The 26802-nt window shown below is 44.8% G+C and overlaps 1 protein-coding gene across 2 annotated transcripts; it reads right to left on the reverse strand.

Moving 5' to 3' along the window:
• Nucleotides 1–26598, reverse strand: LOC311107366 (NXPE family member 3-like). Of its 2 annotated transcripts, none has more exons than XM_084149856.1 (6): nucleotides 26510–26598; nucleotides 3666–3735; nucleotides 2369–3201; nucleotides 1970–2037; nucleotides 1186–1392; nucleotides 1–723 (listed from the first exon to the last, which is right to left on the reverse strand). In XM_084149856.1, exons 1-6 carry the CDS (start codon nucleotides 26539–26541, stop codon nucleotides 191–193), a joined length of 1743 nt encoding a protein of 580 aa, XP_084005982.1. In that variant the 5' UTR covers nucleotides 26542–26598; the 3' UTR covers nucleotides 1–190. The 2 variants fall into 2 exon arrangements, with proteins under 2 accessions (XP_084005982.1, XP_084005983.1); XM_084149857.1 differs by lacking the exon at nucleotides 26510–26598 and adding an exon at nucleotides 21936–22950.
• Between the last annotated feature and the right edge of the window lie 204 nt (nucleotides 26599–26802).

A 26802-nucleotide genomic window follows, 5' to 3' on the forward strand; every position in this document is an offset into this window, starting at 1 on the left:
GCATAAAAAAAAAAAAAATGACAATTTGCTCTAAAACAGCCCACAAGTTCTATAAATGAATCATTGCTTAACTATATTTTATGCATGACAGAAGAATCATTGCAGAGCTGAAAGCAGGCAATAGTTTGACAACCACCATGTTCTATGCAGTTGATTTTACAGACAATCCCTTTTGAATGCTTCTCTTTTCTCACTGTGGACAAACAAAGGACAGGAAGAGGTCCACTTCATTTTGGATCACCACGGGGGGCGGGTGAATGTTATCCGGAGAATAGTGGCAGGAGGTCATCTGCCAAACGTCAATACGGACCACGGGCAAGTCCCTGAATATTTCCTTTAGAGCCATGTCGAGCTGCCAGGAGAGCCAGTCGCTGCCGTACACATCCTTGTAGCCCGTGTTGGCTGATTTGATCACTACCAGAGTAGTGGGAGATCTTCTTAGCAGCGACGCCACAGCCCTACGGATGACGACCAGACGGTGTGCATACATAGCCAGTGGGTACGTGGTGAAATGAGCCCAGATGGTGAAGACGACTACAGAGTGTGCACCCCCTGCCAGACCCTCTACCTCTCTGGCGATGTAGTGGAGGTCAGCCCAGGGGGTCTTGCTCGTCCGTATAGGTATCCCATGGGCCCGCCAGATGATACGGGTGTTGGACTGGGTGTCGACTGCCTCAAAGGGGCCCGATTTGCTTGATGTGTGAAGGTTCAGGCGTTTCAGTGCTGCAGAAGGATCATGTTGGGTTCAAATCCGGCAGTCAATTTTGATACTTCAACCATAATTACCATTAAAAGGGAAATGCAAAAAATATCCCCCACAAAAATGTATTTTCAATTAAATTCCAAAGATTTAAATTTTTGTTACAATTCCAATTGAAACAGTCTAATTCCAATAAAATTCCATTGATATGATCAATTGAATCAATAGATTGTTACAATTCGAATTGATTTCCAAGTAAATTCACTGCTTCATGAGTGAATGAAAAAATTGAATTGGAATTTCAATGTAAAATGGAATTCAACCCAACACATTTTCAGGTGTTTCCCAACACCCGCAAAATGGTGGCAGCTACCTGCAAGAATGTTTCCAATCTTGGGGTGTACGGCCAATGAGGCCACCCAAAGTAATACATAACCACATATATGAGTATCTTAACACTGAAAGGATTACAGACTATATCTTACTTGGCAAAGTTTTCTCCAGGTACTCCAACCATTGACGGAGAGTGGAGTCACCCATCATAAGGATCTGTTTGTCCTTCAGGCATCCAGATATCAGTTTAGCTGAGGGAAATGATTTTGAGTCACACACCATGGACGTCCAGCGATCCTGGAGGTAGAATCCAGACGGTACTGGCGTGTGCAAACCAGGACGGCATTTTGTGTTTGGACCTAGAGAGAGAGAAATCATTGTTAGATCATCTGAGCCGAATCTGCATCGCTAGCATGAAATAAAATGTTATTTTCACGTGCCGAATACCGTGAAATGCTTACTTACAAGCCCTTAACCAACAATGCATTAAAAAGTTAAGAAAATATTTACTAAATAAAATAAAGTAAAAAATAAAATATACAGGGGGTACCGAGTCAATGTATGGGGGTACAGGTTAGTCGAGGTAGAGGACGCTGAGTTGTGATAATCACACCAGTTTGCAAGTTGATAACAAGCCAGGTTTAAACCAGATAACAAAGGATATGACTTGTTTAAAGATTGTGACTTATGTAGGTAGCAAGGTACTGCTGTATTCTTTGTAGTGGTATTACAATAACCCAAGGAACTGCTGTATTCTGTGTAATGGTATTACAATAACCCAAGGAACTGCTGTATTCTGTGTAGTGGTATTACAGTAACGCAAGGAACTGCTGTATTCTGTGTAGTGGTATTACAGTAACCCAAGGTACTGCTGTATTCTGTGTAGTGGTATTACAGTAACAGGAGGGAAAGGAGGAATATGTTGTAGGGACTTACGGGTTTCATTGCCCTGTTGCTGGACATGTACAACTGAATTATCATATGGTACAATAATGTTTGTGAATCTGCAAAAAATGAAATATTATTTGAGTGTGAAGAACAACAATCAATAATTTGGAGACACTACCATTAAGTAATGGAACAGGATGCAGTGCAGTCATGGTTTGTACACATTTCTGCTAACATTGGGTCTACAGCAATTTACTTTATTTTCCTGAACAGCATGATTTGTCAATTCACCAATGTTATGTGAGTTCCTCTTTCCCCAACATAAAATATTTTCAAATAATAGGATAGGATTGTGTTTGGATAACAAGAGGGGCCACATTAAATCAGATGGTGGGTAAACAATGACCCCCAAGCTGCATATTTGACACCCGATTGAAAGATATCTACCTCTTAAGAAGAGTTGTCTCCAACTTGGAGAGTACTGCCTGGTAACCACCCATGCTATGGTAGGTCAAAGCATGGCAGGGCAGGAAAGATGGCCGACGACAGAACCAGGACTCTCCGGTGACTGGCTCTCTGTACTCACAGCAACACTGCGAGCTGTTCCCCACCAGCCTAGGACTTCTCTGGGCATTGCACATCACTGTTTCCTGCATGCCACCATCCTCAAAGTAGCCTTGGAAGTAGATCTTATCTGGGTCCTGTTCCCTTTGCCTGCACAGTACCTGCACGGCCTCACTGGAGTGCACTAGGCGGATGGACACCTTGGCAGGTCCGGGCCAAAGCAGGGCCAGGCGGGCAGTGTAGGTGCCATTAAAGTGGTCTGTTACAGCTCCATAAGTACTGGCCTTAAGTTCTGCGTTAAACAACTTGGCCTGAAAAAAGTCCCCTCCATAGGTTTTGATCCTGTTTTTAGTATCTCTAGCTATCAAAATCACATCTATAAACCCTCCAACTGTGTGGTTTGAATTGGGGTTGACAACAGAGAATGAGCACTTAGTGGGGTTTGTGGCCTCATCTGTGGATAAGAGGTCAACAGGCGGTAATGACCATTGTAGCTTTGTGACCAGAGATTCCCATTCCTCTTTACTTATTAAGGAGTCATTGGTTGGCGTAAATGTCCTGTTGGTGATTCCATTACAAATATCAACATGTGGAGTTTGAGTGGTAATATATGGGGTATGAGTGGTAACATATGGAGTATCAGTGGTAAAGGTAGTGTGGTTGATTTTAAGGTAATGTGAAAGAATATTCAATTGGCAATGGTTGTCTCGACACACCTGAAATAGAAAGACATGGTAGCCCTTATTACATTTAAAATATGATCTCATGAACTCTGCTATATTTGATGTTTGTCCAAAAGATGCAAATGTTGAACTGCATGCTCAACGATCCTCTTGTGGACAAAATACCGCCACTGCTAAATTGCCTCCCGGTGTATAATTTCATCTTGGAGAAACATTGAATGTAGCAGTGTAAAGCTGGGGACCAGGCTGTCAAGTTAACAAGTAACTCTTTGAATGATCAATAACTAATAATTCCATGAATCATTATTTTGACCAAAACCTGAGCAATTAAAAGTAATCTGACTGAACAAAGGCAAATTAAAATGGGATTTTAAATTAGATTAGACCTTAATGGAGCCTAAGCTTTTTAATGATTTCAAGCATCTTACAGTACTTGTATTTATATGTCTTATAATCTTTTATAAGGTCAAGAATATAAAAAGCGCTTTAGAACTTACTGATAAAAACAAAATGGTGATCGTTACCACCATAACCAATATCTGTAGCCGCAGTCTTCCCATTCTCAATCTGTTGGTAAATCAGAAGGTAAAAGATTATCAAAATTTGAACAGACAGGAAAGGCTGCTCTCCTAATCTTGAATATGATGGACAGGAAAATGTCAAAATTAGAGCCATATACATAACTTACTTTTGGACAGTTTTACTTTTTATGAGTTCCTGTGACATTTTTTGTGCAGGGCCCCAGTATTGACTAACTAACAATACTACTGGAAATATGTTTTCATTCTCTTAATGTAAGGGATCGGGAGTTGGCTGGGTCTAGACAGAGTCTGACACTTCCCCGATCTACAGAGAGGGGGAGTCATCAGACTCGATCTGGTTCACCTGAGTTATAATATAATATAATATAATATAATATGCCATTTAGCAGACGCTTTTATCCAAAGCGACTTACAGTCATGCGTGCATACATTTTTGTGTATGGGTGGTCCCGGGGATCGAACCCACTACCTTGGCGTTACAAGCGCCGTGCTCTACCAGCTGCGCTACAGAGGACCACAGAGTTCTGAGCACACCTGTCAGTAATTAGTGTAGGATTTAAGGTGCGCTCAGAAGCTCAGTCGGCGCGAGGTATTGTTCCATTGTGACTTGCTAAGCGTTTTGTTCCGAGAGAGAGAGAGAGTTTGTTGTTTTTGATTACCCGTGTATCCGACCTGTGCCTTGTTGTTTGACTCCCCAAATAGCTTAATCCTCTGCTTGTTTATCCCAGTGATTACCGTACTCTGACCCTGTGCCTGTGCCCTCGACTACGACTCCGCCCGCTCCCTTGGAACCTCTGCCTGTCTCTGCCTGGCCCGGTTTTGACCACAGCCCGCCCGACCACGATTTAGCTATTCCCTTGTCTGTACTCTAATAAAGCATCGCTATTCTGCGATTGGATCTTACCACTCTGTCCGAGTATTCATTACACTTAAGGGTTCTTGCAGCTTTGTTTTGTTTGTGAAAATAATATTTCCTAATAGTGGGGTGGCTAAGCAAATGCATTGTTCAGTTTGTCATAAAAGCACCAAATTTGGCACATAGGTAGGTTTAAAAAAGTAGACAACATTTAAAAAATGGCAGCAAATCCATCATAATTATTAGTGTGGTGATTAAATCATTCACTTTTTGATAAAAGTAACAGTTTTGACAAATAGGTTGATTTATGTACTCAATAGATTTAGTGCAAAATAAGACAAAAAAGTTTCAAGGGTTTGAGTGAGAGGTCTCCAGGACTCACGGGTGTTTGGCTTGCTTGTATGATATCAAAGCAGTATTTATTATAATCCGCTACATCTCATCTTTCAAAATACAAACTCCTCTTAATTTACAGCATTTCCCTCCTTCAGAAAACCAACATTTGCAAAAGTTGCTCAATTAGCATGAGGGATGGGGGCAACTTCTCGTTGCGCAAGGTACTCAAGTTCAGAACGGCTGTCTGTCAAAACCCATACAGCGCTGTGAAGCGCAGAGCCAGAGCGCTGACATCATGTATAGCATGTTACTGTACAGCCACTGCATTCCAATTTAGGCATTTATCAATGTCATTCATAAACATGATACCTTCCTTATACATCTTTCCAAGACAATTGGTCTTTCCTCTATCAGTACACTGGAGTTTAGCCATATTAGTTTCTGTAATATTTGTTCAGCCTCTTCTGGAGGATGAAATTGGAAGGAGAAAGGAGGATCCTTTAAACAGGGTTCCATTATCAATCCACCAGAAATTGTTAGTTTTAATCCGCATAACGGCAAAAAGCACCCTTTTAAACATTGGATGTGCCTCTTTTAGTAAGCTAATGGAAAGCCAGTTTGGAATTACTGTACAGTTGAAGTCGGAAGTTTACATACACTTAGGTTGGAGTTATTAAAACTCGTTTTTCAACCACTCCACAAATTTCTTGTTAACAAACTATAGTTTTGGAGAGTCGGTTAGGACATCTACTTTGTGCATGACACAAGTAATTTTTCCAACAATTGTTTACAGACAGATTATTTCACTTATAATTAACTGTATCATAATTCCAGTGGGTCAGAAGTTTACATACACAAAGTTAACTGTGCCTTTAAACAGCTTGGAAAATTCCAGAAAATGATGTCATGGCTTTAGAAGCTTCTGATAGGCTAATTGATATAATTTGAGTCAATTGGAGGTGTACCTGTGGACGTATTTCAAGGCCTACCTTCAAACTCAGTGCCTCTTTGCTTGACATCATGGGAAAATCTAAAGAAATCAGCCAAGACATCAGAAAAATAATTGTAGACCTCCACAAGTCTGGTTCATCCTTGGGAGACATTTCCAAACGCCTGAAGGTACCACGTTTATCTGTACAAACAATAGTACGCAAGAATAAACACCATGGGATCACGCAGCCGTCATACCGCTCAGGAAGGAGACGTGTTCTGTCTCCTAGAGATGAACATACTTTGGTGCGAAAAGTGCAAATCAATCCCAGAACAACAGCAAAGGATCTTGTGAAGATGCTGGAGGAAACAGGTACAAAAGTATCTATATCCAGAGTAAAACGAGTCCTATATCGACATAACCTGAAAGGCCGCTCAGCAAGGAAGAAGCCACTGCTCCAAAACCGCCATAAAAAACCCAGACTACGGTTTGCAACTGCACATGGGGACAAAGATCGTACTTTTTGGAGAAATGTCCTCTGGTCTGATTAAACAAAAATAGAACTGTTTGGCCATAATGACCATCGTTATGATTGGAGGAAAAAGGGGTTGCTAGCAAGCCGAAGAACACCATCCCATCCGTGAAGCATGGGGGTGGCAGCATCATGCTGTGGGGGTGCTTTGCTGCAGGAGGGACTGGTACACTTCACAAAATAGATGGCATCATGAGGAAGGAAAATTATGTGGATATATTGAAGCAACATCTCAAGACAAGAGTCAGGAAGTTAAAGCTTGGTCGCAAATGGGTCTTCCAAATGGACAATGACCCCAAGCATACTTCCAAAGTTGTGGCAAAATGGCTTAAGGACAACAAAGTCAAGGTATTGGAGTGGCCATCACAAAGCCCTGACCTCAATCCTATAGAACATTTGTGGGCAGAACTGAAAAAGTGTGTGCGAGCAAGGAGGCATACAAATCTGACTCAGTTACACCAGCTCTGTCAGGAGGAATGGGCCAAAATTCACCCAACTTATTGTGGGAAGCTTGTGGAAGGCTACCCGAAACGTTTGACCCAAGTTATACAATTTAAAGGCAATGCTACCAAATACTAATTGAGTGTGTGTAAACTTCTGACCCACTGGGAATGTGATGAAAGAAATAAAAGCTAAAATAAATAATTCTCTCTACTATTATTCTGACATTTCACATTCTTAAAATAAAGTGGTTATCCTAACTGACCTAAAACAGGGAATTTGTACTAGGATTAAATGTCAGGAATTGTGAAAAACTGAGTTTAAATGTATTTGGCTAAGGTGTATGTAAACTTCCGACTTCAACTGTATAAATACTTTTGTTACAATGGAGGCTTTAAGTGAGAGGTTAATGCTTTAATGTTTGATAGTTTTAACGCTCCAAACGCATTGTTATATAAATATGCCCATTTAACTTTGTCTGGTTTGCCAATCCAGATTAAATGAAAAAAACTAATTCTCACATGACTTGGAAAAAATATGATCCTGGAGTTGGTAAAGCCATGAATAGATATGTAAACTACTAGGGAATTAATCAGGGTAATTTTCCCGTAGATGGACAGGTGTTTCCCTCTCCAAGGTTTCAAGATCCTACCGTATCTATTTGACTAAGTTCCTATCAAAGTTAATAGTTGCAAGATCGTTAGACTTTTCCGGGATGTACACCAAGCACAACAACTTCACCATCCGCCTATTTAACTAGGAGACCACATGGCAATTTAAAGTTTGTATCTTTTAGCTACCCAATCTGTAAAATAGTACACTTATTACAGTTGAGTTTTAGTCAAGAGAAACTGGAAAAATATCCAGGTCCTCAATCAGGGCCTTCAAGGTTGAAGATTGAGGACTCAAGAGAGAACTTGCATATGGCATACATTAATGTTTTTGTCTCTAACTGATAGATTCATTATTAATGACTAATTATTACACCCTGAAACTGTGTATAATGTGTTAGAAATGTGTGAGTGTAGGACCAGTAAAGACGATTAGTTACCGAAGTGTAACTCCAGTTCTATGAGTGGAGCGGAGCCCCATAGGGGAGCTCTGCTCCTAGTGGTTTACCCTCTGCCCTAAGGCAGCAGCAGCCTGAGACAAAATTATGCACACACCTACAGCCAATAGGAGTACAGGTGTCCCTATAAGAGGGGATGCCTCCCCTCACTCAGCCTCCCGAGACATTTTTCTTCAGCGAGACTAGAGAGGGTCGGCAGGGCCTTAAGTCCTATGGGGCTCCGCTCCACTCATAGAACTGGAGTTACACTCCGGTAACTAATCGTTCTATATCGTGGAGCTCCGCCCCATAGGGGAGCTCTGCTCCTAGTGGTTTAAGGCGGAGCGTAGCGCTCCAAAATGTACTCCCTGCCGAGCCTAACACTTCCCATCGAAACGAGAAAGTCAGGCCTAGCAATGGCTGCAACCGAGTCCCGCAGTACTGCAACTAAAAAACCCTACGGGCGTCACAATATACCGCGTCATCGGTTAAAGACCCGCCCCACCTAGTCCAATGGCAATGCCAATGACTAGTGGGCAGATCACCAGAATAGAAGCCATACTAATCTGTACTAGCAGATAGGTATGCCTCAATATCCTGTGAAAACACTACCGACCACTAATGGAATGACACCAAGTGTCACTCTACATTGTAAACGCGGTAGACCGCCTCACTCACTCGATGGAATCCCAGAGATTAGTGGGCAGGAACAAAAACATGAGTCATACTAACTGAACAAGCAGATAGATGACCTCACATTCTGTTAATCAACGCATGCCTCTACTGTACTGACCCTGTCAGTCAGGATTCATGCCACAAAATATGTTTTCCCATCCAAAGCGGACCTAATGGAAACCCTGTCCATAGTCCTGCTTTTCCCTCTCTTCCTAGCTCAAAATCTCCCTTCAGCTATGCTGAGTACAGACCGAGCCAAAGAGTTAGAAAACACATTTGTCAAAAAACACGTCTTCCTAACCAAAGCGGACCTGATGGAAACCTATGTCCACAGTCCTGCTTCTCCTCTCTTTCTTGCTCAAGATCTCCCTTCAGCCACGCTGAGTACAGATCGAGCCAGAGAATTAGAAGACATATCCAAGAGATAGAAACGGATAAATGGAGACGGCGTTGACCAGGATGCTGCTCTACAGATATCCTCTACTCCTGTTCCTCTGAAAAGGTCAGTAGAAGCCGCTACTCCACGAGTGGAGTGAACTCTGATACCCTGAGGCAATTGCCGCCCCGCTGCCTCATAAGCTGTCTCAATGCCTTCACAAAGCCAATGAGACAACCTCTGTTTTGAAAGTTGTCTGCCTAGTGCAGCCGCACCGTGACACACAAACAACTGAGGCGATGACCTAATCGCTGCTGTGCGCTCGACGTAACACGCCAAAGCGCGTACCGGGCACAGGCGATGGAGCTTTTCCTCACTCCTCTCTCTATGAGGAGGAGGAGAAAAAGCCCACAGCTCCACGGTCTGTGACCTATATGAACTCTTAATAACCTTCGGCACAAATGCCAGGTTAGGACGTAACACTGCTCTGCTCAGGTCACCATTGATGGCCAAGCAGTCAGGTCTCGTCGAAAGAGCACACAAATCACTGACCCGCTTGGCTGTAGTCAAAGCGAGCAACAGTGCTGTCTTTATAGACAGCATCTTGAGGGGTATTTGATTCAATGGCTCGAACGGCGACTTACATAGCGCTTCGAGTACCAAAGCCAAATCCCACTGAGGAAGCGTGACTCTAAGTGTTGGCCTAAGTCGCCGCGTTCCTAATAGGAAGCGTTTCACTAGAGGGTGGCTAAAGACATTGTCTCTGCCAAAACCCTCATGACAAGCTGAAATCGCTGCTGCAAACACTCTAATCGTGGCAGGCGATTTTTGCTTATCAAACATGAGCTGTAGAAAAGAGAGAATACTCTCCACCTGACAGCTCATGGGGTCTACACCCTGTGTGACGCACCATCGTGAAAACACGTTCCATCTGCTGGCATACATCTTAGAAGTGGAACTGGCACGTGAACCCTGTATGGTCCTGATCACTGCATCAGATAACCCACGGCGCTCTAGCCTGTCCCTCTCAGCAGCCAGGCCTTCAGTGGTTGGCCGATTATGGGCAATTTCCCTATCGTGCCAGCCGCCTGAGACAACGCGTCCCGTCGATGTGGAATTGGCCAAGGTGGCGCAATCAACATCTGACTCATCTCCGCAAACCACGGAGCCCCCGGGCGATCGGGCGCTATCAGTATCACTGACAGCCCCCCTGACCTCACCCTGGCTAGCAGTGGGAGAATGCAGGACAGCGGAGGGAATGCATACAGGAGAACTCTCGGCCACGGTTGCTGCGCAAAGGCGTCCCTTCCCAGTGGCGGTTCGTCCTGTTCCCTCAGAGAGAACCACAGAGGACATTGCGCGTTCACGCGTGACGCGAATAGGTCCACCTCGGCTCTCCCGAATTGTTCCCAAATCTGGAGAACAATGTCTGGATGCAGACACCACTCGTCGTCTCGAGGACCCCCTCTTGACATGAGGTCTGCTCCTACGTTCAAGTAGCCCGGAATGTGTGCTGCTCTCAATGAGCGAAGGTGCTCGTGAGCCCACAGCCACAGTTCCTCTGCCGCCCGATGGAGAGCAGGCGACCTGACTCCACCCTGGCGATTTATGTGGGCTACTGTGGTCCGGTTGTCTGACCAGACCAGCACATCGCGACCCCGAAGGGTAGACGCGAAGTGGGTCAGAACCAGTCGAACCGTTTCCAACTCCAGGAGGTTGATGTGACGACCTGATTGAGGCCACACACCTCCTATCGCTTGTGTCTGACATGTCCCTCCCCATCCCGTCAGGGACGCATCTGTGAATACTGGGATGTGAGAGGACACCTTTCCTATCGGGACTCCGTGCGTGAGAACGCGCGAGTTTCTCCAATAGTTTAGGTCTGCACTGAGCGAGAGGGGAACCACCACCAACCGATGACGTTGACGCAATGGGTCTAGTCTTAGTTGGGCGAACCATCGCTGCGTCCTGCGCATGTGCAGGAGCCCCAGCGGAACCACAGAGTGGGCTGACGACATGAGACCCAAAAGTGACATGATCGACAGCGCTGTCACCGTGTGATTCGGACGACACTTCCTTAGTGCTAGCAACAAGGCTACCCTTCGGGGGTCCGAGATTCGAGCCCTCATCCTCACAGGTAGACAATCTGATGAGTGGGCCAGGGCGCGCTCTTTTTCCAATTCACAGCGAACCCCAGACTTGTGAGATGCATCACTGTCTGTGTTGTGTGAGTGATCGCCAGCTCTGCTGACGGGGCGAGAACCAGTAGGTCGTCCAGGTAGGCTAGTAGCCGTATTCCCTGACGACGCAACGGTTCCAGTGCCGCCTCCACACACTTGGAAAATGTGCGAGGTGCCAGGGCGTACCCAAATGGCATCCTCGTTTATTCGTACGCCACCCCTTGAAAGGCGAACCGCAGAAACTTCCTGTGACGCGGCTGAACCGGCACATGAAAGTACGCGTCCTTTAGGTCTATGCTCGTACAAAAGTCCCCTCTCTGGACACATTCCAGCAGACGTTTTGTCGTTAGCATTCGGAAGGGCCGTTTGGTTATGCTCTCGTTGAGAATGCGTAAATCCAAAATCGGCCTCACTCCCCCCGTCTTTTTGGGCACTAGGAAATAAGGCGAATATAGCCCTTTGTTCCTTTGCTCCCGGGGAACTACTGTCACCGCCTCCTTCGCCAAAAGTTCCGTAATCTCTGTCATCAGAGCGGCCACTTTGTCTGGCGTTTTCATCACCGTCTCCACCACTCCCCTGAACGGGGGTGGGGTCCGGTGGAATTGGAGAGCATAACCCTTCTGCAACGTCTGTTCTAGCCAGCGTGAGAGGGTGCAGCTTCTTCGCCACTGCCAGCAATGCTGAGAAAGTGGCTGGGCGCGAAGCTGTGGTGCATCCAGTAGGAAGGACCTGTATTCCTCTATGGCCCTTACCGCCCCTGTTCCCCAACATTGAAGTGGTGGAACAGCCCAAGGTGGGCCTCCCGTGAAAGGGAGAGGAAATGCGTTCTGAGAAAGAAAGAGGAGTAGGGACGTCGGTTAAACCCGTAACCGTCGTATTCCTGCCCTCCTTGAACGCATCGCGGGTCTGAATTGCCCTGACCGAGGCCAAAGCCTGCGGCAGGGCACCATCCCCAGCAAGCGATTGCGTCATCTTAGGTGACTGCAATTCGCTATCAGAGCCCTTCACTACAGTACTCCTAGAAGTCTGTAGTATGAGGTCTCTATGAAGTAAAACAAGGCGGCGCCTTGATACCTTCTTAACTTTCACCTTCTGTGTGTGTTCAACTCTGCACCCCTGGTGGGTTGATTCACGCTCAGTGTGGTGAGTACTGGCTCGTTCTGTCAGGGGAGCTGATACTTTGGTTATACCCATAACGCTAGTAATCCTGCCCTCCGTGAACGTAGCATGGGTCTGAATCGTATTAACCGAGACCTTGGTCTGCGATAATGCGCCGTCCCCAGATAGCTGGTGTGTTACAATGCCTGGGGGCGCCGATACTCTGGGCACCTTGGTGACCGCGGTAATCGGGCCCTCCGTGAACGCAGCATGGGTCTGGCTCGTACTAGTGGAGACCTTAGTCTGTACTAGTGCGCCTTCCCCAATTAGCGGCTGCGTCCTCATGTCAGAATCTGACCGGGACTGCTGCCTTCTATGTAAAGCACTTCTTATACGTGAAGTGTGATGTGACGACCTGATTGAGGTCTTCTGGATACCTACTCTTAGTGCCTGTTCAGCAACGCACCCTCGGTGGGCTGAACGGCTCTTAGAGTGGTAAGGAAGAGAGGGTGAGATTTGAACGCTCTCGGACGTATTATGGAAAAGAGGCTCTTTTTTGACAAAGTCAGGTGGAGCCAACTCTTTATTAAACACATCAACAAAAGCATTTACATCAGCACCCGTCCCTTCAACCGAAGGGTGGGGGGGAACAGTGGGCGCGTTCGACACCATCGATGCGTCCTCCATCCTCTCCCCCGCGTCCCGTCACGTACGCCTCCTCTTGCCTCCCTTGGAGGGCCAGGTCGGCGTCCTCGTCACCTCCCTCGCCGGCTGTAGTGGGGCTACCGTAGCTGCTGGGAGGGCCGAGCCCGCTCCCTTGCTGCTTGTGGCCGCCGGATGACGCCGATTACGCCGCCTCGTCGTAGATCCCGGTCTACTTAGAGGGGCGGAGGTAGATGGCCTTTGGGGAGGAGGGGGGCCGAGTCGTCCTGCCAACGGCAGGTGCTTGGCCAACTGCTTCTTCTCCTCCTCCAACTTCGAAAAACGCTCCGTCGCCTCTTTGACTGCGACCCCAAAGAGGCCGTCGTCAGAGAGGGGGGCGTTCAAAAGAGACGTCCTGTCTGCCTCTTTCATGGAAGTCAAAGACAACCAGAGGTGTCGTTCCCCGACCACCGAAGTGGCCATGGATCTCCCCGCGCAGACTGCGGACGCCTGTGTAAGGTGGAGTATGGCGCCAGAAATTCTGGACGCCTCCTCCACCTCCTCCGGTGCCATCTCTGTCTTACCCGTGGTTAAACGGGACAGAGAGGCCGCCAAGAGGGCAATGTTGTTAGCTGCTGCTACAGCTTGGGCTCCCAACCCAAAAGACTTCTCTAACAGCGACGCTGTGAGTCGGTCCTTCTGGGATGGCAACGTGGCCTTCTTGGAAGAGGGCCAAGGGCTCGAACCCGGTACGAGATACGCCGTCATGGCGCTCTCTAACCTGGGGATTCCCTGACCCAGAAGCCTTCCTTCCACTCTCGTGAATGGGAGATACGCTTTTACAGGCGAACGCGCCGCTAAAGGTGCCTCCCACGAGCCTCCAACGTACCTAGCCAAAGAAGGCATGGCAGGAGCCACTGGCTCTGCCGCCTTCCTTGGCCTGGAATAAGGACCGCCCTCCATCATATCAACCTCCGGTGCGGAGGGAAGAGGGGGCAGCTCTATTGCCAGCCGTTGAGCAGCTCTCTCAATGAGACCCGGAAAATCCGCTCTCAGAGAGGCTGCAGCGAAAGAGATAGCTTCTGATCTCTCAGAGCTCGTATCCCCTTCGCTATAGGGACTACAAGCCCTCTCGCTCTACAAAGGAAAGGGGGGCTTGAAAGTATTAGGGACGGGGTCCAACTGTCCAGTCCCCCCACCCCCCCCCCCCAATTGCAGCCCAAAACAAGGATAGAAGCAGTAAACATTTCTATCCCTTTTGCCTCAGTTGTACTATAAAACTTTTGCTTTTTTTTTTTTTTTTCAGAATACCTTTATTCCTTTCACATTAGATGGATAGTATGCGTAATCATTTTTGGCACTTCTTTCAAAAGGAGAGCTACCTTTCACAAAGGAACCGGCAGTAGAAAATCTACATTTAGGCAAGCATATATTATTTTATGTTATAGCTTGAGATTCCCAAAGGTTGCGTGTTCGAATCTCATCATGGAAATTTGAGCTAATTAACAACTTTGCAACTACTTACTACTTTTCAGCTTCTTTGCTAACCCTTCCCCTAACACTAACCTTAACCTTTTAACTAACCCTTCGCTTAACCCTAACCCTGACCCCTAGAGCTAACGTTAGCCAGCTAGCTAACGTTAGGGTTAGCCACCTAGTTAACGTTAACCACAACAAATTGGAATTCATAACATATCATATGTTTAGCAAATTTGTAACATATTGTACGAATTGCAATTCATAACATTGAACGAATTGCAATTCGTAACATATCATATGAAATGGATGATAGACATCCACCTTACGAAACATACAGTAACATACTAAATGGAGTGTCTCGGATTTACGCACAGAATAATGAGAAATGGCCTCCCGAGTGGAGCAGCGGTCTAAGGCACTGCATCGCAGTGCTAGAGGCGTCACTACAGACCCGCGTTTGATACCAGACTGTGTTGCACCCGGCCGCGACCGGAAGACCCTTGAGGCGGCGCATAATTGGCCCAGTGTCATCCGGGTCAGGGGAGGGTTTGGCCGGCCGCGATGTCCTTGTCCCATCGCCCTATAGAGACTCCTTATGGCGGGCCAGGCGCATGCACACTGACTTGTGTCGCCAGTTGTACATTGGTGTGGCTGGCTTCCGAGTTAAGCGAGCAGTGTGTCAAGAAGCAGTGCGGCTTGGTAGGGTCGTGTTTCGGGGGACGCATGGCTCTCGACCTTCGACTCTCCCAAGTCCGTACGGGAGTTGCAGTGATGGGACAAGACTGTAACTACCAATTGGATTTCACGAAATGAGTGGTCAAAAAGTAAATAAAAAAATATTTTTTTATAGTATAATGCAAAATGCTCTGAGACCACGTTGCATATGGTCCCTATTATCATCACCATATAGCCATGATAGTGGGATGCCTACACGCCCCCACCCTCACATGTCTACATCTCTCCCCTTCCCTTCCACTAGTACACACTCACACACTCACACGCATCCAACCTCAAGCTCACAATCCCGATTCTCCGACAGACCCTCACACACTTGTTCCACTCTCGAGCCCAGCTCAAGAGTAGACTTGCTAAGTGAATGTGGATACCGTTGTAGCCGTTCAAGAGGAGCGTCCAAATTTTCCCGGGATGGGTAGATTTCAATTGCCCAATGTCTAGTCCTGGCTGATGGAGCTCGGATACCCCACTCCCCCTCAACAGATGCACGCTGGTCACCCGAGGTGACCCTTCTTCCTCAGCACCTCTGTGCTGTCAGGTGTCTAGTGTAGTTAGGGTTGGGCAACTTTCCATCATGATAAGACAAAAAGATAAGTATCACCGCTTTAATATTCAGTATTTTATCATTACTTTTTGAAAGTATTTCCCATCTCTGCACAAACATGGCTACTCACACTCTATGGCACAACTCTTCCTTGCAGACACACATGGACAGACATTTGCACCCACTTCCTTACTCACTCACTTGCATCTCTTCAGATTCATTCAAAGATAGACACAAAAGTATTCAGACCCCTTGGATTTCCTCACATTGTTTTGTGTTACAAAGTGGGATTAAAAAGAATGTTCTTGTGAATTTGTCAACAATAGACACAAAATACTCTAATATCAAAGTGAATGTATTTTTTATATATTTTTAAAGATGAATAAAAATGCAATAACTAAAATAGTCGTTGCATAAGTATTCAGCTCCCGGAATCAATAAATGTTACAAACACCTTTGGCAGCGATGACAGCTGTGAGTCTTCTTGGGTAAGTCTCTAAAAGCTTAGTTTACATACCTGGATTGTGCAATATTTGCCAATAATTATTTTCAGAAATCTTCAAGCTCTGTCATGATGTTGAGGATAATGGCTAGACAGCAAGTCCTGCCATAGATTTTCAAGCAGATTTAAGTCAAAACTGTAACTTGGCCACTCAGGAACATTCACTGTCTTCTTAGTAAGCAACTTCAATGTAGATATGGCCTTGTGTTGTAGGTTATTGTCCTCCTACTGAAAGGTGACTTCCTTTCCCAGTGTCTGGTGTAAAGCAGGTTCTCCTCTAGGATTTTGCCTGTGCTTACCACCATCCCTTTTCTTTTTATCCTGAAAAACTCCCCAGTATTTGCCAAAGTCAAGCAAGCCATGATGCAGCCAACACCATGCTTGAAAATATGGAGGCAGTTACTCAGTGATGTGTTGTATTTGCCCCAACATAAGGCTTTGCATTTAAGATGGAAGCCACTCCTGAGAAAGGCATGACAGCACTCCTGGTGAAACAACAATGGAACTCTTTGGCCTGAATGCAAAGCACTTTGTCTGGAGAAGACCAGGCACAGCTCATCACCCGTCTAACACCATCCCTACTGTGAAGCATGGGTGGCAGCATCATGCTATGTTTTTCAGCAGCAGGGACTGGTAAGGATAGAGGGAACATTGAATGGAGCCAAAAATAGGCAAATCCTTGACGAGAACCTGCTTCAAAGCGCAAATGACCTTAGGCTGGGGCGAAGATTTACATTCCAACAGGACAATGACCCCAAGCATACAGCCAAAGCAATGCTGGAATGGCTTCAGAACACGAATGTGAAAGTCCTTGAGTGGCCCAGCCAACGCCCAGACCTGAATACCATTGAAAATCTGTGGAAAGACTTGAAGATTGCTGTTCACCGCCACTCCCCATCTAACTTAACAAAGCTTGAGAAAATCTGCAAGGAAGAATGGGAGAAAATCCCCAAATGCAGATGTGCAAAGCTGATACAGCCATACCCAAGATGACTCAAAGCTGTAAACACCACCAAAGGTGCTTCTACAAAGTATTGACAAAGGGATGGGAATACTTATAAAAATCAGATATCTGTATTTAATTTTCAATAACTTTGCAGACATTTCTCACTTTGTCATTATGGGGTATTGTGTGTAGATGGGTGAGAATAATATTTTATTTCAATCAATTTTGAATTCAGGCTGTAACACAAAGAAATGTGGAATAAGTCAATGGCTATGAATACTTTATGAAGGCAATGTATGACATGCTATGGGGAGTCAACATTGACCAATCATATTAATCTGAAGAAAACTGAAAACACGCCCAACAGGCCAATGAATGCCTAGACTGCCCTCGGAAACCCCGCCTTCCTGGCTATAACACCGGGGCTCGCATTCATTTCCTCAAATCAGTGGCGCTCTTCAGTGAGCCTAAACCCCACATGACAATAAGTATGTGGACACCTGCTCGTCGAACATCTCATTCCAAAATCATGGGCATTAACATGGAGTTGGTCCCCCCTTTCCTGCTATAACAGCCTCCACTCTTCTGGGAAGGCTTTCCACTAGATATTGGAACAACTTGCTTCCATTCAGCCACATTCAGACACAAGAGCATTAGTGAGGTCGGGCACTGATGTTGGGCGAGAAGGCCAGGCTCACAGTCGGCGTTCCAATTAATCTCAGAGGTGTTCGACGGGGTTGACGTCAGGGCTTTGTGCAGGCCAGTCAAGTTCTTCCTCACCGACCTCGACAAACCATTTGTGTATGGACCTCGCTTTGTGCACGGGGGCATTGTCATGCTGAAACTGGAAAGGGCCTTCCCCAAACAGTTGCCACAAAGTTGGAAGTGCATTATCGTCTAGAACCCTCAAACTCAACTCTGGACCTCGAAGTCAGTTCCACTGCATTTTTATATTGTTCCCCTCTAATCAGGGACTGATTTAAACCTTGGGCACCAGGTGGGTGCAATTCAGTATCAGGTAGAACAGAAAACCAGCAGGCTCCGGACCTTACAGGGTAAAAGTTGAGTACCCCTGCTCTAGAATGTCATTGTATGCTGTAGAATTAAGATTTCCCTTCACTGGAACTAAGGGGCCTAGCCCGAACCATGAAAAACAGCCCCAGACCATTATTCCTCCTCCACCAAACTTTACAGTTGGCACTATGCATTAGGGCAGGTAGAATTCTCCTGGCATCTGCCAAATCCAGATTCGTCCGTCGGACTGCCAGATGGTTAAGCGTGATTCATCATTCCAGAGAACGCGTTTCCACTGCTCCACTGTCCAATGGCGGCGAGCTTTACACCACTCCAGAAAACGCTTGGCATTGTGCATTGTGATCTTGTGTGCTGCTGCTCGGCCATGGAAACGCATTTCATGAAGCTCCCGACGAACAATTATTGTGTTGACGTTGATTCCAGAGGCAGTTTGGAACTCGGTAGTGAGTGTTGGAACCGAGGACAGACACTTTTACACGCTACGCGCTTCAGCATTCGCCGGTCTCATTTTGTGAGCTTGTGTGGCCTACCACTTCGCGGCTGAGCTGTTGTTGCTCCTAGACATTTCCATTTCACAATAACAGCACTTACAGTTGACCATGGCAGCTCTAGCAGGGCAGAAATTTGATGAACTGACTTGTTGGAAAGGTGGCATCCTATGACAGTGCCACGTTGAAAGTCACTGAGCTCTTCAGTAAGGCCATTCTACTGCCATTGTTTGTCTATGGAGATTGCATGGCGGTGTGCTCAATTTTATACACCTGTCAGCAACGGGTGTGGCTGAAATAGCCGAATCCACTAATTTGAAGGGGTGTCCACATACTTTTGTGTATATATAGTGTTTGTTATACCTCGTTCCCTCCTTCAGGGAACAGTAGTTATATATATATACATAACTGTATGCTCCCTTTCAGTCGGTCACTCTGTATAACATACTATGGGGACATACAATCACTTCCCATGCCGGCTCAGAGGGTACCAAACTAGGAGGCCCACGGCAGCCCAAACACATACAGGCTCCACCGGCTCCAAAAAGGGGTTACAGAAGCCACTTTTTTCCCCTGATACTTAAACAAGACGCTTGAACTGTCAGAGCCTCATGAGGCCTGAACTGTCAGAGCCCCATATAGGGAACCAGAACCACCTGCTGCAGCTTGGCTATGCGCATTGACCATAGACATTAAAACCAGTAGATAGTGATGTCTATGGGCCCTCCTCGTAGCCTGCTGCTCTGTGATTTGTCTGTCAGCATGTGGTCCTGTGTGACGACAAATGTAGTAGTCAGAATGGATCACAATTTAATTAAATATTTCGATTTGTAGCAAACTTTTAAAAAATTCAACGTGGGGATCAAACTTGATCATTATAAACACATTTTAGAGGTCAAAACTGCCATCTAAATAAATGTTGTTTGGCCGATCTGGCGATCGTAACTTACATAGGCTTTCTAGGGCAGACCAGGGCTTTTGACACTGCAAGGTTGCTACGCAGTAGCCCACCAGCAGAGCTTGTGACTTCACTGACACGCCGTCACTGCAGCCCAAGTCCATAAACCCCCGCGGTTCCAACAATACTTACCTTGCGAACCTGAAATGACAGAAATCGTACAAGGAACCGCAAGTCCAAAACAACAGAACACCTGTTGTGACTTGGTAAAGTGCACACGCGCTGCATAGCATCGACCAGAGTCAATGGACCGCCGCAGCCCAAGGCTCAAACCCATATTGAAACTGTGGTAACCTGGATAAAGGTGCAACCTGCGCGCAGCTTAACACCCACTCCAGGACCCCGCCATAAGAAGACTATGAGCCACACTGGGAGCAGTTACATCCAAGTGATAAAACCTCAAAAGGTATGTGGGGAACCCAACTTGCTGAAGCACCGATATCACCAATCGTCATTCCCCTGAACAATGCTCACGAAGCCGCCACACCCCTAGTGTGAGCACGCACACCGCTAGGCAACCCTTGTCCTTTGCTGTCACATGCCAAGGAGATAGCCTCCACAATCAAATGAGGAAGACACTGCTTAGAAAGCGCCCTACCCCGAGCTGGATTAGCAAAACAGACAAAAAGCTGGTCACAAACGCGGGTATCCTTGTACGTGCGTAAAGCCAAACGGAGGAGGTGAGAAAGGGAGAACCATAAACCTGTAAGACTTACAGTACCAGTCAAAAGTTTGGACACACCTACTCATTCAAGGGTTTTTCTTTATTTTTACTATTTTCTACAGTGTAGAATAATCGTGAAGACATCAAAACAATGAAATAACACATATGGAATCATGTAGTAACCAAAAAAAGTGTTAAACAAATCAAAATATATGTTATATTTGAGATTCTTCAAAGTAGCCACCCTTTGCCTTGATGACAGCTTTGCACACTCTTGGCATTCTCTCAACCAGCAATGTAAAAAACACAATTTCAAATGTTGCTACATAAGACCGATTTGAGCCGGTCGGTCACATATGGACTTGGTCTTTTACCAAATAGGGTTATCGTTTGTATACCCCCCCTACCTTGTCACAACACAACTGATTGGCTCAAACGCATTAAGAAGGAAAGAAATTCCATAAATTAACTTTTAACAAGGCACACCTGTTAATTGAAATGCATTCCAGGTGACTACCTCATGAAGCTGGTTGAGAGAATGCATCAAATATATTTTGATTTGTTTAACACTTTTTTGGTTACTACATGATTCCATATGTGTTATTTCATAGTTTTGATGTCTTCACTATTATTCTACAATGTAGAACATAGTAAAAAATAAATAAAAGTCCTTGAATGAGTAGGAAGTCAGTGTACAAAAGAGTGAACTCAGCCGGTGACACCGGTCACACAAACTGGTCCGAGCCAAGGCAGCCTGAGCGTTTTTCCACCCCAGGCAAACAAGACAGCACTTCTGAGTATCTTTAATTTTCATTGTGAAAATGCCCTAGAGCACAGTCGGAGGTTCATATCCGTCTGGTTAGCCTTTTTGAACTTACTCTTACCACTGGCCATCTTACTCAAGCAAGGAAGCACTGGCTATACAAGCAGAGCAGAAGTGGTAGGCTTTTAGCAAACACAAATCCTACCCAAGCAAGGAAGCATTAGCTACACAAGCAGAGCAGAAAGTAGTTCGCTTTTAGTAAACACAAACACCAATAAAAATACCCAAAACTCCCAACATCTAGGGACACGAGTACTCGCTCCCCACTAACAGACACCTAAGCTGGAGCTGAATCAAGTAGTCTTAGTGTGCTTGAAAAGTTTGTAAATTGCGTGACACTTTGTCCTTCAGGCCAGCTGAAAAGCAAAGAATTGAGAAAAATATAACCAGGAAAGCGGGACTTCCGAGAGCAGGCTCTGCATTCATTGGCCCGTTGGGCGTGTTTTTAGTTTTCTTCAGGTCGTTAACTGCACATAGTATGTTACACCAGGTGACCAACAAAGGGAACCATGCCTTACAAAATAAATGTTGAACTGTCCCTTTGGTTGTCTGCTTCAAGATGCCTGCTCAACCAAGACCTAGAACCTGTCACTTTTCACTTTGTGACACTACCACTCAATAAAATCAATCTCCTGTTCCAGAAATACTATAAGTATTTATTATTGGACCACTATATATGGCATATAAACATGAATTATGCTGTACCAGACGTGTGATTTCTGTTGCTCACTATATTTGTCACATAAGCAGCAAAATAGGGGGGTAAAACACAGTGCACTGATGGCAAACCAACCCTAAATCCTTTCATACGAACATTCAACATACTGTAAAAAAAAAAAAAACTTATTTTTTTTAAACTATCCCTCACCACAGATCCAATGATATTGACAAAGTAGATAAAACATTAATGAAAACCTTATAAAGCATTTCACATACCCAGAAACGTTGATAGACACGCAGTGTTGCTGGAAGGACAAACTGTAAGATGTCTAGTACATATTAACTAAACTTCTGTGGCTGAATGCCCATTGATATATAACTACCATAAAACACATTGACATTGGATCATTAAATTATTTATTGAATATGTGTGTGTGTGTGTAAAAAAAACATTGTGGCTAATTAAACATACACAATCTCTCTTTGTCCATAACCTGCTTTCAAAGAAACAAATACTGAATGCAAATACAGTACCAGTCAAAAGTTTGGAACTCCTTCAAGACTGTTGGAAAAGCATTCCAGGTGAAGCTGGTTGAGAGAACGCCAAGGGCGTGCAAAGCTGTCATTAAGGCAAAGGTTGGCTTTTTGAAGAATCTCAAATATAAAATATGTTTTGATTTGTTTAACACTTTTTTGGTTACTACGTGATTCCATGTGTTATTTCATAATTTTGATGTCTTCACTATTATTCTACAATGTAGAAAATAGTCAAAATAAATTAAAACCCTTGAATGAGTAGGTGTTCTAAAACTTTTGACCGGTAGTGTGTTATATATATACACACACACACACACACACACACACACACACACACACACACATACACAGCACCGTTCAAAAGTTTGGGGTCACTGACATTTCCTTGTTTTCCATGAAAACATATATGAAATGAGTTTGAATAGGAAATATAGCAAAATGCATAGGAAATGTAGTCATTGACAAGGTTAGAAATACTGATTTTTAATTGATAAATAATTGTGTCCTTCAAACTTTGCTTTCGTCAAAGAATCCTCCATTTGCAGCAATTACAGCCTTGCAGACCTTTGGCATTCTAGTTGTCAATTTGATGAGGTAATCTGAAGAGATGTCACCCCATGCTTCCTGAAGCACCTCCCACAAGTTGGATTGGCTTGATGGGCACATCTTACGTACCATACGGTCAAGCTGCTCCCACAACAGCTCAATAGGGTTGAGATCCAGTAACTGTGCTGTCCACTCCATTATAGACAGAATACCAGCTGACTGCTTCTTCCCTAAATAGTTATTGCATAGTTTGGAGCTGTGCTTTGGGTCATTGTCCTATTATAGGAGGAAATTGGCTCCAATCAAGCGCCGTCCACAGGGTATGGCATGGCGTTGCAAAATGGAGTGATAGCCTTCCTTCTTCAAGATCCCTTTTACCCTGTACAAATCTCCCACTTTACCACCACCAAAGCACCCCCAGACCATCACATTGCCTCCACCATGCTTGACAGATGGCATCAAGCACACCTCCAGCATCTTTTAATTTAATCTGCGTCTCACAAATGTTCTTCTTCATGATCCGAACACCTCAACCTTCGATTCGTCTGTCCATAACACCTTTTTCCAATCTACTGAACATAAAATAGGGGGATTACAAGTGTTATCAGTTTGTACTTTCATCTGAAAAATTTGCCAAAGTTATTGAACAAAAACTAATATTAAGATTATATCCCTCCCAGCGTTGGAATTTGCATACGCTTTTAAGGAACTCTATAAGACGTCTATAAGCCTCAATGATGCTTTAAACTGTCAGTGTTCAACCATAACGTGACAAGAATGCAACAAAATAGATTATCAGGAATGACATTTCATCTCACAGGTTGCAAAGAATACAGCCCCTACTAATCTCCAGGCCTAATCTACAGGCCTCCTGTAGCTCAGTTGGTAGAGCATGGCGCTTGCAACGCCAGGGTTGTGGGTTCAATTCCCACGGGGGGCCAGTATGAAAAATATATGCGCTCACTAACTGTAAGTCGCTCTGGATAAGAGCGTCTGCTAAAATGACTAATATGTAAAATGTAATCTACGCCTCCAGTCTTCTGATCTGACTAGCTGGGTAATAACCCAGCATAAAAAACCAATCTTGCTCTTTTTAAAAGAAAACAACCCAACCAGGGCCAACGGCAAAGGTGTGGCGAGCAGGCATTTGCCCCAGCACTTTTCAATTAGGTGTGGTACCGCCCCACCACTTTAATACATTTTTTTGAAGCTCATCATTTGTCAACTCACACCCAATTAGTAGCCTATGTCCTCATCAGAGTGCTACATGTTGTGTGTGTCTTGACAAATCAGATTCACAGAAATCAGATCGAGCATGGCGCACACGTCTATGGAAAGCAGATGGAAAAGAACTCACTCCCGCCACACACACAAGAAAAATAAAAACTCTTTAAAGTATTGTTGTAGCAGCCTACACCTAAACATTAGCAATCTGACATGCTGTAAGCCTATCGGTCTGATCAACTGTAGCCTACCTATGCAAGCCAATTTAACCGTGTAAATAGAAAATGTGAATGTGATCAAATTTGGTTTATATTCAAACTTCGGTTGGTTAGGCTACCTAGGCCTTTTTTAAGTCCAAAATTGACTGGAACTAATCAAATCAACAGAAAGTGATGACAAGCTAGACTTAATACACCTGTAACTTTTCAATTCCAGGTGTGTCTATAGGCTACATGATGCAACCCTGCATTAAGCAAGTTCAGCACTGTTAATTATCTTGTCTAATCGCAGTTGTCTCTGTCTGTAATGGAAACCCCCATTAGCCTAGTTTAAAATATATAATTAATATGAACAAGTACAAGTGCTGCAGTTTGACAGGGTTTTCATCCTCCCTATAGGGCAAGGAGTTTGTCCAGGTGTATTACAGTGTGTGACCTGAGTGATAAGCCCAATTTTAAAAGAGTGTCTGCCTTTAAAAAGCAATGAATCCCTTTGCAAATGGCCTACGTGGCATCGATATGAGTCAGAAACTCTAGTGTCAAAATGGACTAAAGTGTAAATAGGACAATTTGTCATGAAGTCAGTCTCGTCTAAAACAGAGTTTGGAACATCCACGTGTCACAAAGGGTAAATTAAGGTTGGGTTTTGATTATGTACATTTGCCCACTAACATGGGGTGAACAGCTGTGGTGATTGCCCTCTATCCAATAGTATAAAATAGTGAGTCAGACCTGCCCAGCAGCCCGACTTTGTTTACATAAGACAACACGTCGTGCATTTCTTTACTTGAGAAATACTGCACCAAACACCTTTTTAGATGTAAAATTGCTCAACTTAAACATACTCGGCAAAAACGTCAAAATTAGTAGAGTTATCTTAGATTCATTCTGGGGATTTTGAGAAAGTGAAATAGGCTTCTGCTTTACGAGTCTTAACTTAAAACCTAGGGGATTGTTTTGAAACTGGGCCATAAAGGCATGCGACTATGGTATTCAAAGTTTCACACATAGGGAGGGGTATAAAAACAGTACACAAGTTCTATAAATGAATCATTGCTTAACTATCTTTTATGTATAACAGAAGAATCAAGGCAGAGTTGAAAGCAGGCAATAGTTTGACAAACACCAGAGGGCATTAATTGGGAAGAATCTACGGTAGTAATGCAGTCTCACTGGTCACCTTGAGTTTCCCAACCATATACAATAATGGCTATCAGAGCACTGAACAGCACCTAGAATTTGACTGTTGTTTTCATGATGTGGTTATATTTTTTTATGTATTGGTTGCCATTTTCTATGCAGTTGATTTTACAGACAATCCCTTTTGAATGCTTCTCTTTTCTCATTGCGGACAGACAAAGGACAGGAAGAGGTCCACTTCATTTTGGATCACCACGGCGGGTGAATGTTATCTGGAGAATAGTGGCAGGAGGTCATCTGCCAAACGTCAATGAGGACCACGGGCAAGCCCCTGAATATTTCCCTTAGAGCCATGTCGAGCTGCCAGGAGAGCCAGTCGCTCCCGTACACATCCTTGTAGCCCGTGTTGGCTGATTTGATCACTACCAGAGTAGTGGGAGATCTTCTTAGCAGCGACGCCACAGCCCTACGGATGACGACCAGACGGTGTGCATACATAGCCAGTGGGTACGTGGTGAAATGAGCCCAGATGGTGAAGACGACTACAGAGTGTGCACCCCCTGCCAGACCCTCCACCTCCCTGGCGATGTAGTGGAGGTCAGCCCAGGGGGTCTTGCTCGTCCGTATAGGTATCCCATGGGCCCGCCAGATGATACGGGTGTTGGACTGGGTGTCGACTGCCTCAAAGGGGCCCGATTTGCTTGATGTGTGAAGGTTCAGGCGTTTCAGTGCTGCAGAAAGATCACATTGGGTACAAATCCTGCAGTCAATTTTGATACTTCAACCATAATTTCTATTAAATGGGAAATGCAAAAATATCCGCCCATAATAATTTAATTAGAACATCGGAATTAAATCCCCTTTATTTTTTGAAACAAACTAATTCCAATTCAATTGATATGATCAATTGATTATTGCAATTCAAATTGAATTCCACGTAAATTCTCCACTTCATGAGTTAATTCAAGAATTTAATTTTCAAATGTAAAATCGAATTGAACCCAAGCCTGAAACATAAATTTTCAGGTGTTTCCCAACACCCACAAAATGGTGGCAACTACCTGCAAGAATGTTTCCAAACCCTTTCTTTGTTTACGGTGTACAGCCAATGAGGCCACTCAAAGTAATACATAACCACATATCTGAAGTATCTTAACACTGAAAGGATTACAGACTATATCTTACTTGGCACAGTTTTCTCCAGGTACTCCAACCATTGACGGAGAGTGGAGTCACCCATCAAAAGGATCTGTTTGTCCTTCAGGCATCCAGATACCAGTTCAGCTGCGGGAAGTCCAGCAATCTTGGAGGTAGAACCCAGACGGTACTGGGGTGTGCAAACCAGGACGGCATTTTGTTTGTGATCCTAGAGAGAGAGAAAAACAATTGTTAGATAATCTGAGCAAAATCTGCATCGCTAGCATTAGACGACACTGGGTTGTAATAATGACGCCAGTTTGCAAGTTGATAACAAGCCA

This window comes from Coregonus lavaretus, assembly GCF_964263955.1.
Source record: "Coregonus lavaretus genome assembly, chromosome: 32".
Lineage (NCBI taxonomy): Eukaryota > Metazoa > Chordata > Actinopteri > Salmoniformes > Salmonidae > Coregonus > Coregonus lavaretus.

What these genes read in the sequence shown, in the direction of transcription:
- LOC311107366 (XM_084149856.1), bottom strand. Translation starts at nt 26,541, where the DNA reads ATGGTTGGAGTACCTGGAGAAAACTGTGCCAA. An exon ending in CCTGGAGAAAACTGTGCCAA is followed by an intron (nt 3,736 to 26,509) that starts GTAAGATATAGT and finishes ATTTACCAACAG; the next exon opens with ATTGAGAATGGGAAGACTGC. An exon ending in GAGACAACTCTTCTTAAGAG is followed by an intron (nt 2,038 to 2,368) that starts GTAGATATCTTT and finishes CATTTTTTGCAG; the next exon opens with ATTCACAAACATTATTGTAC.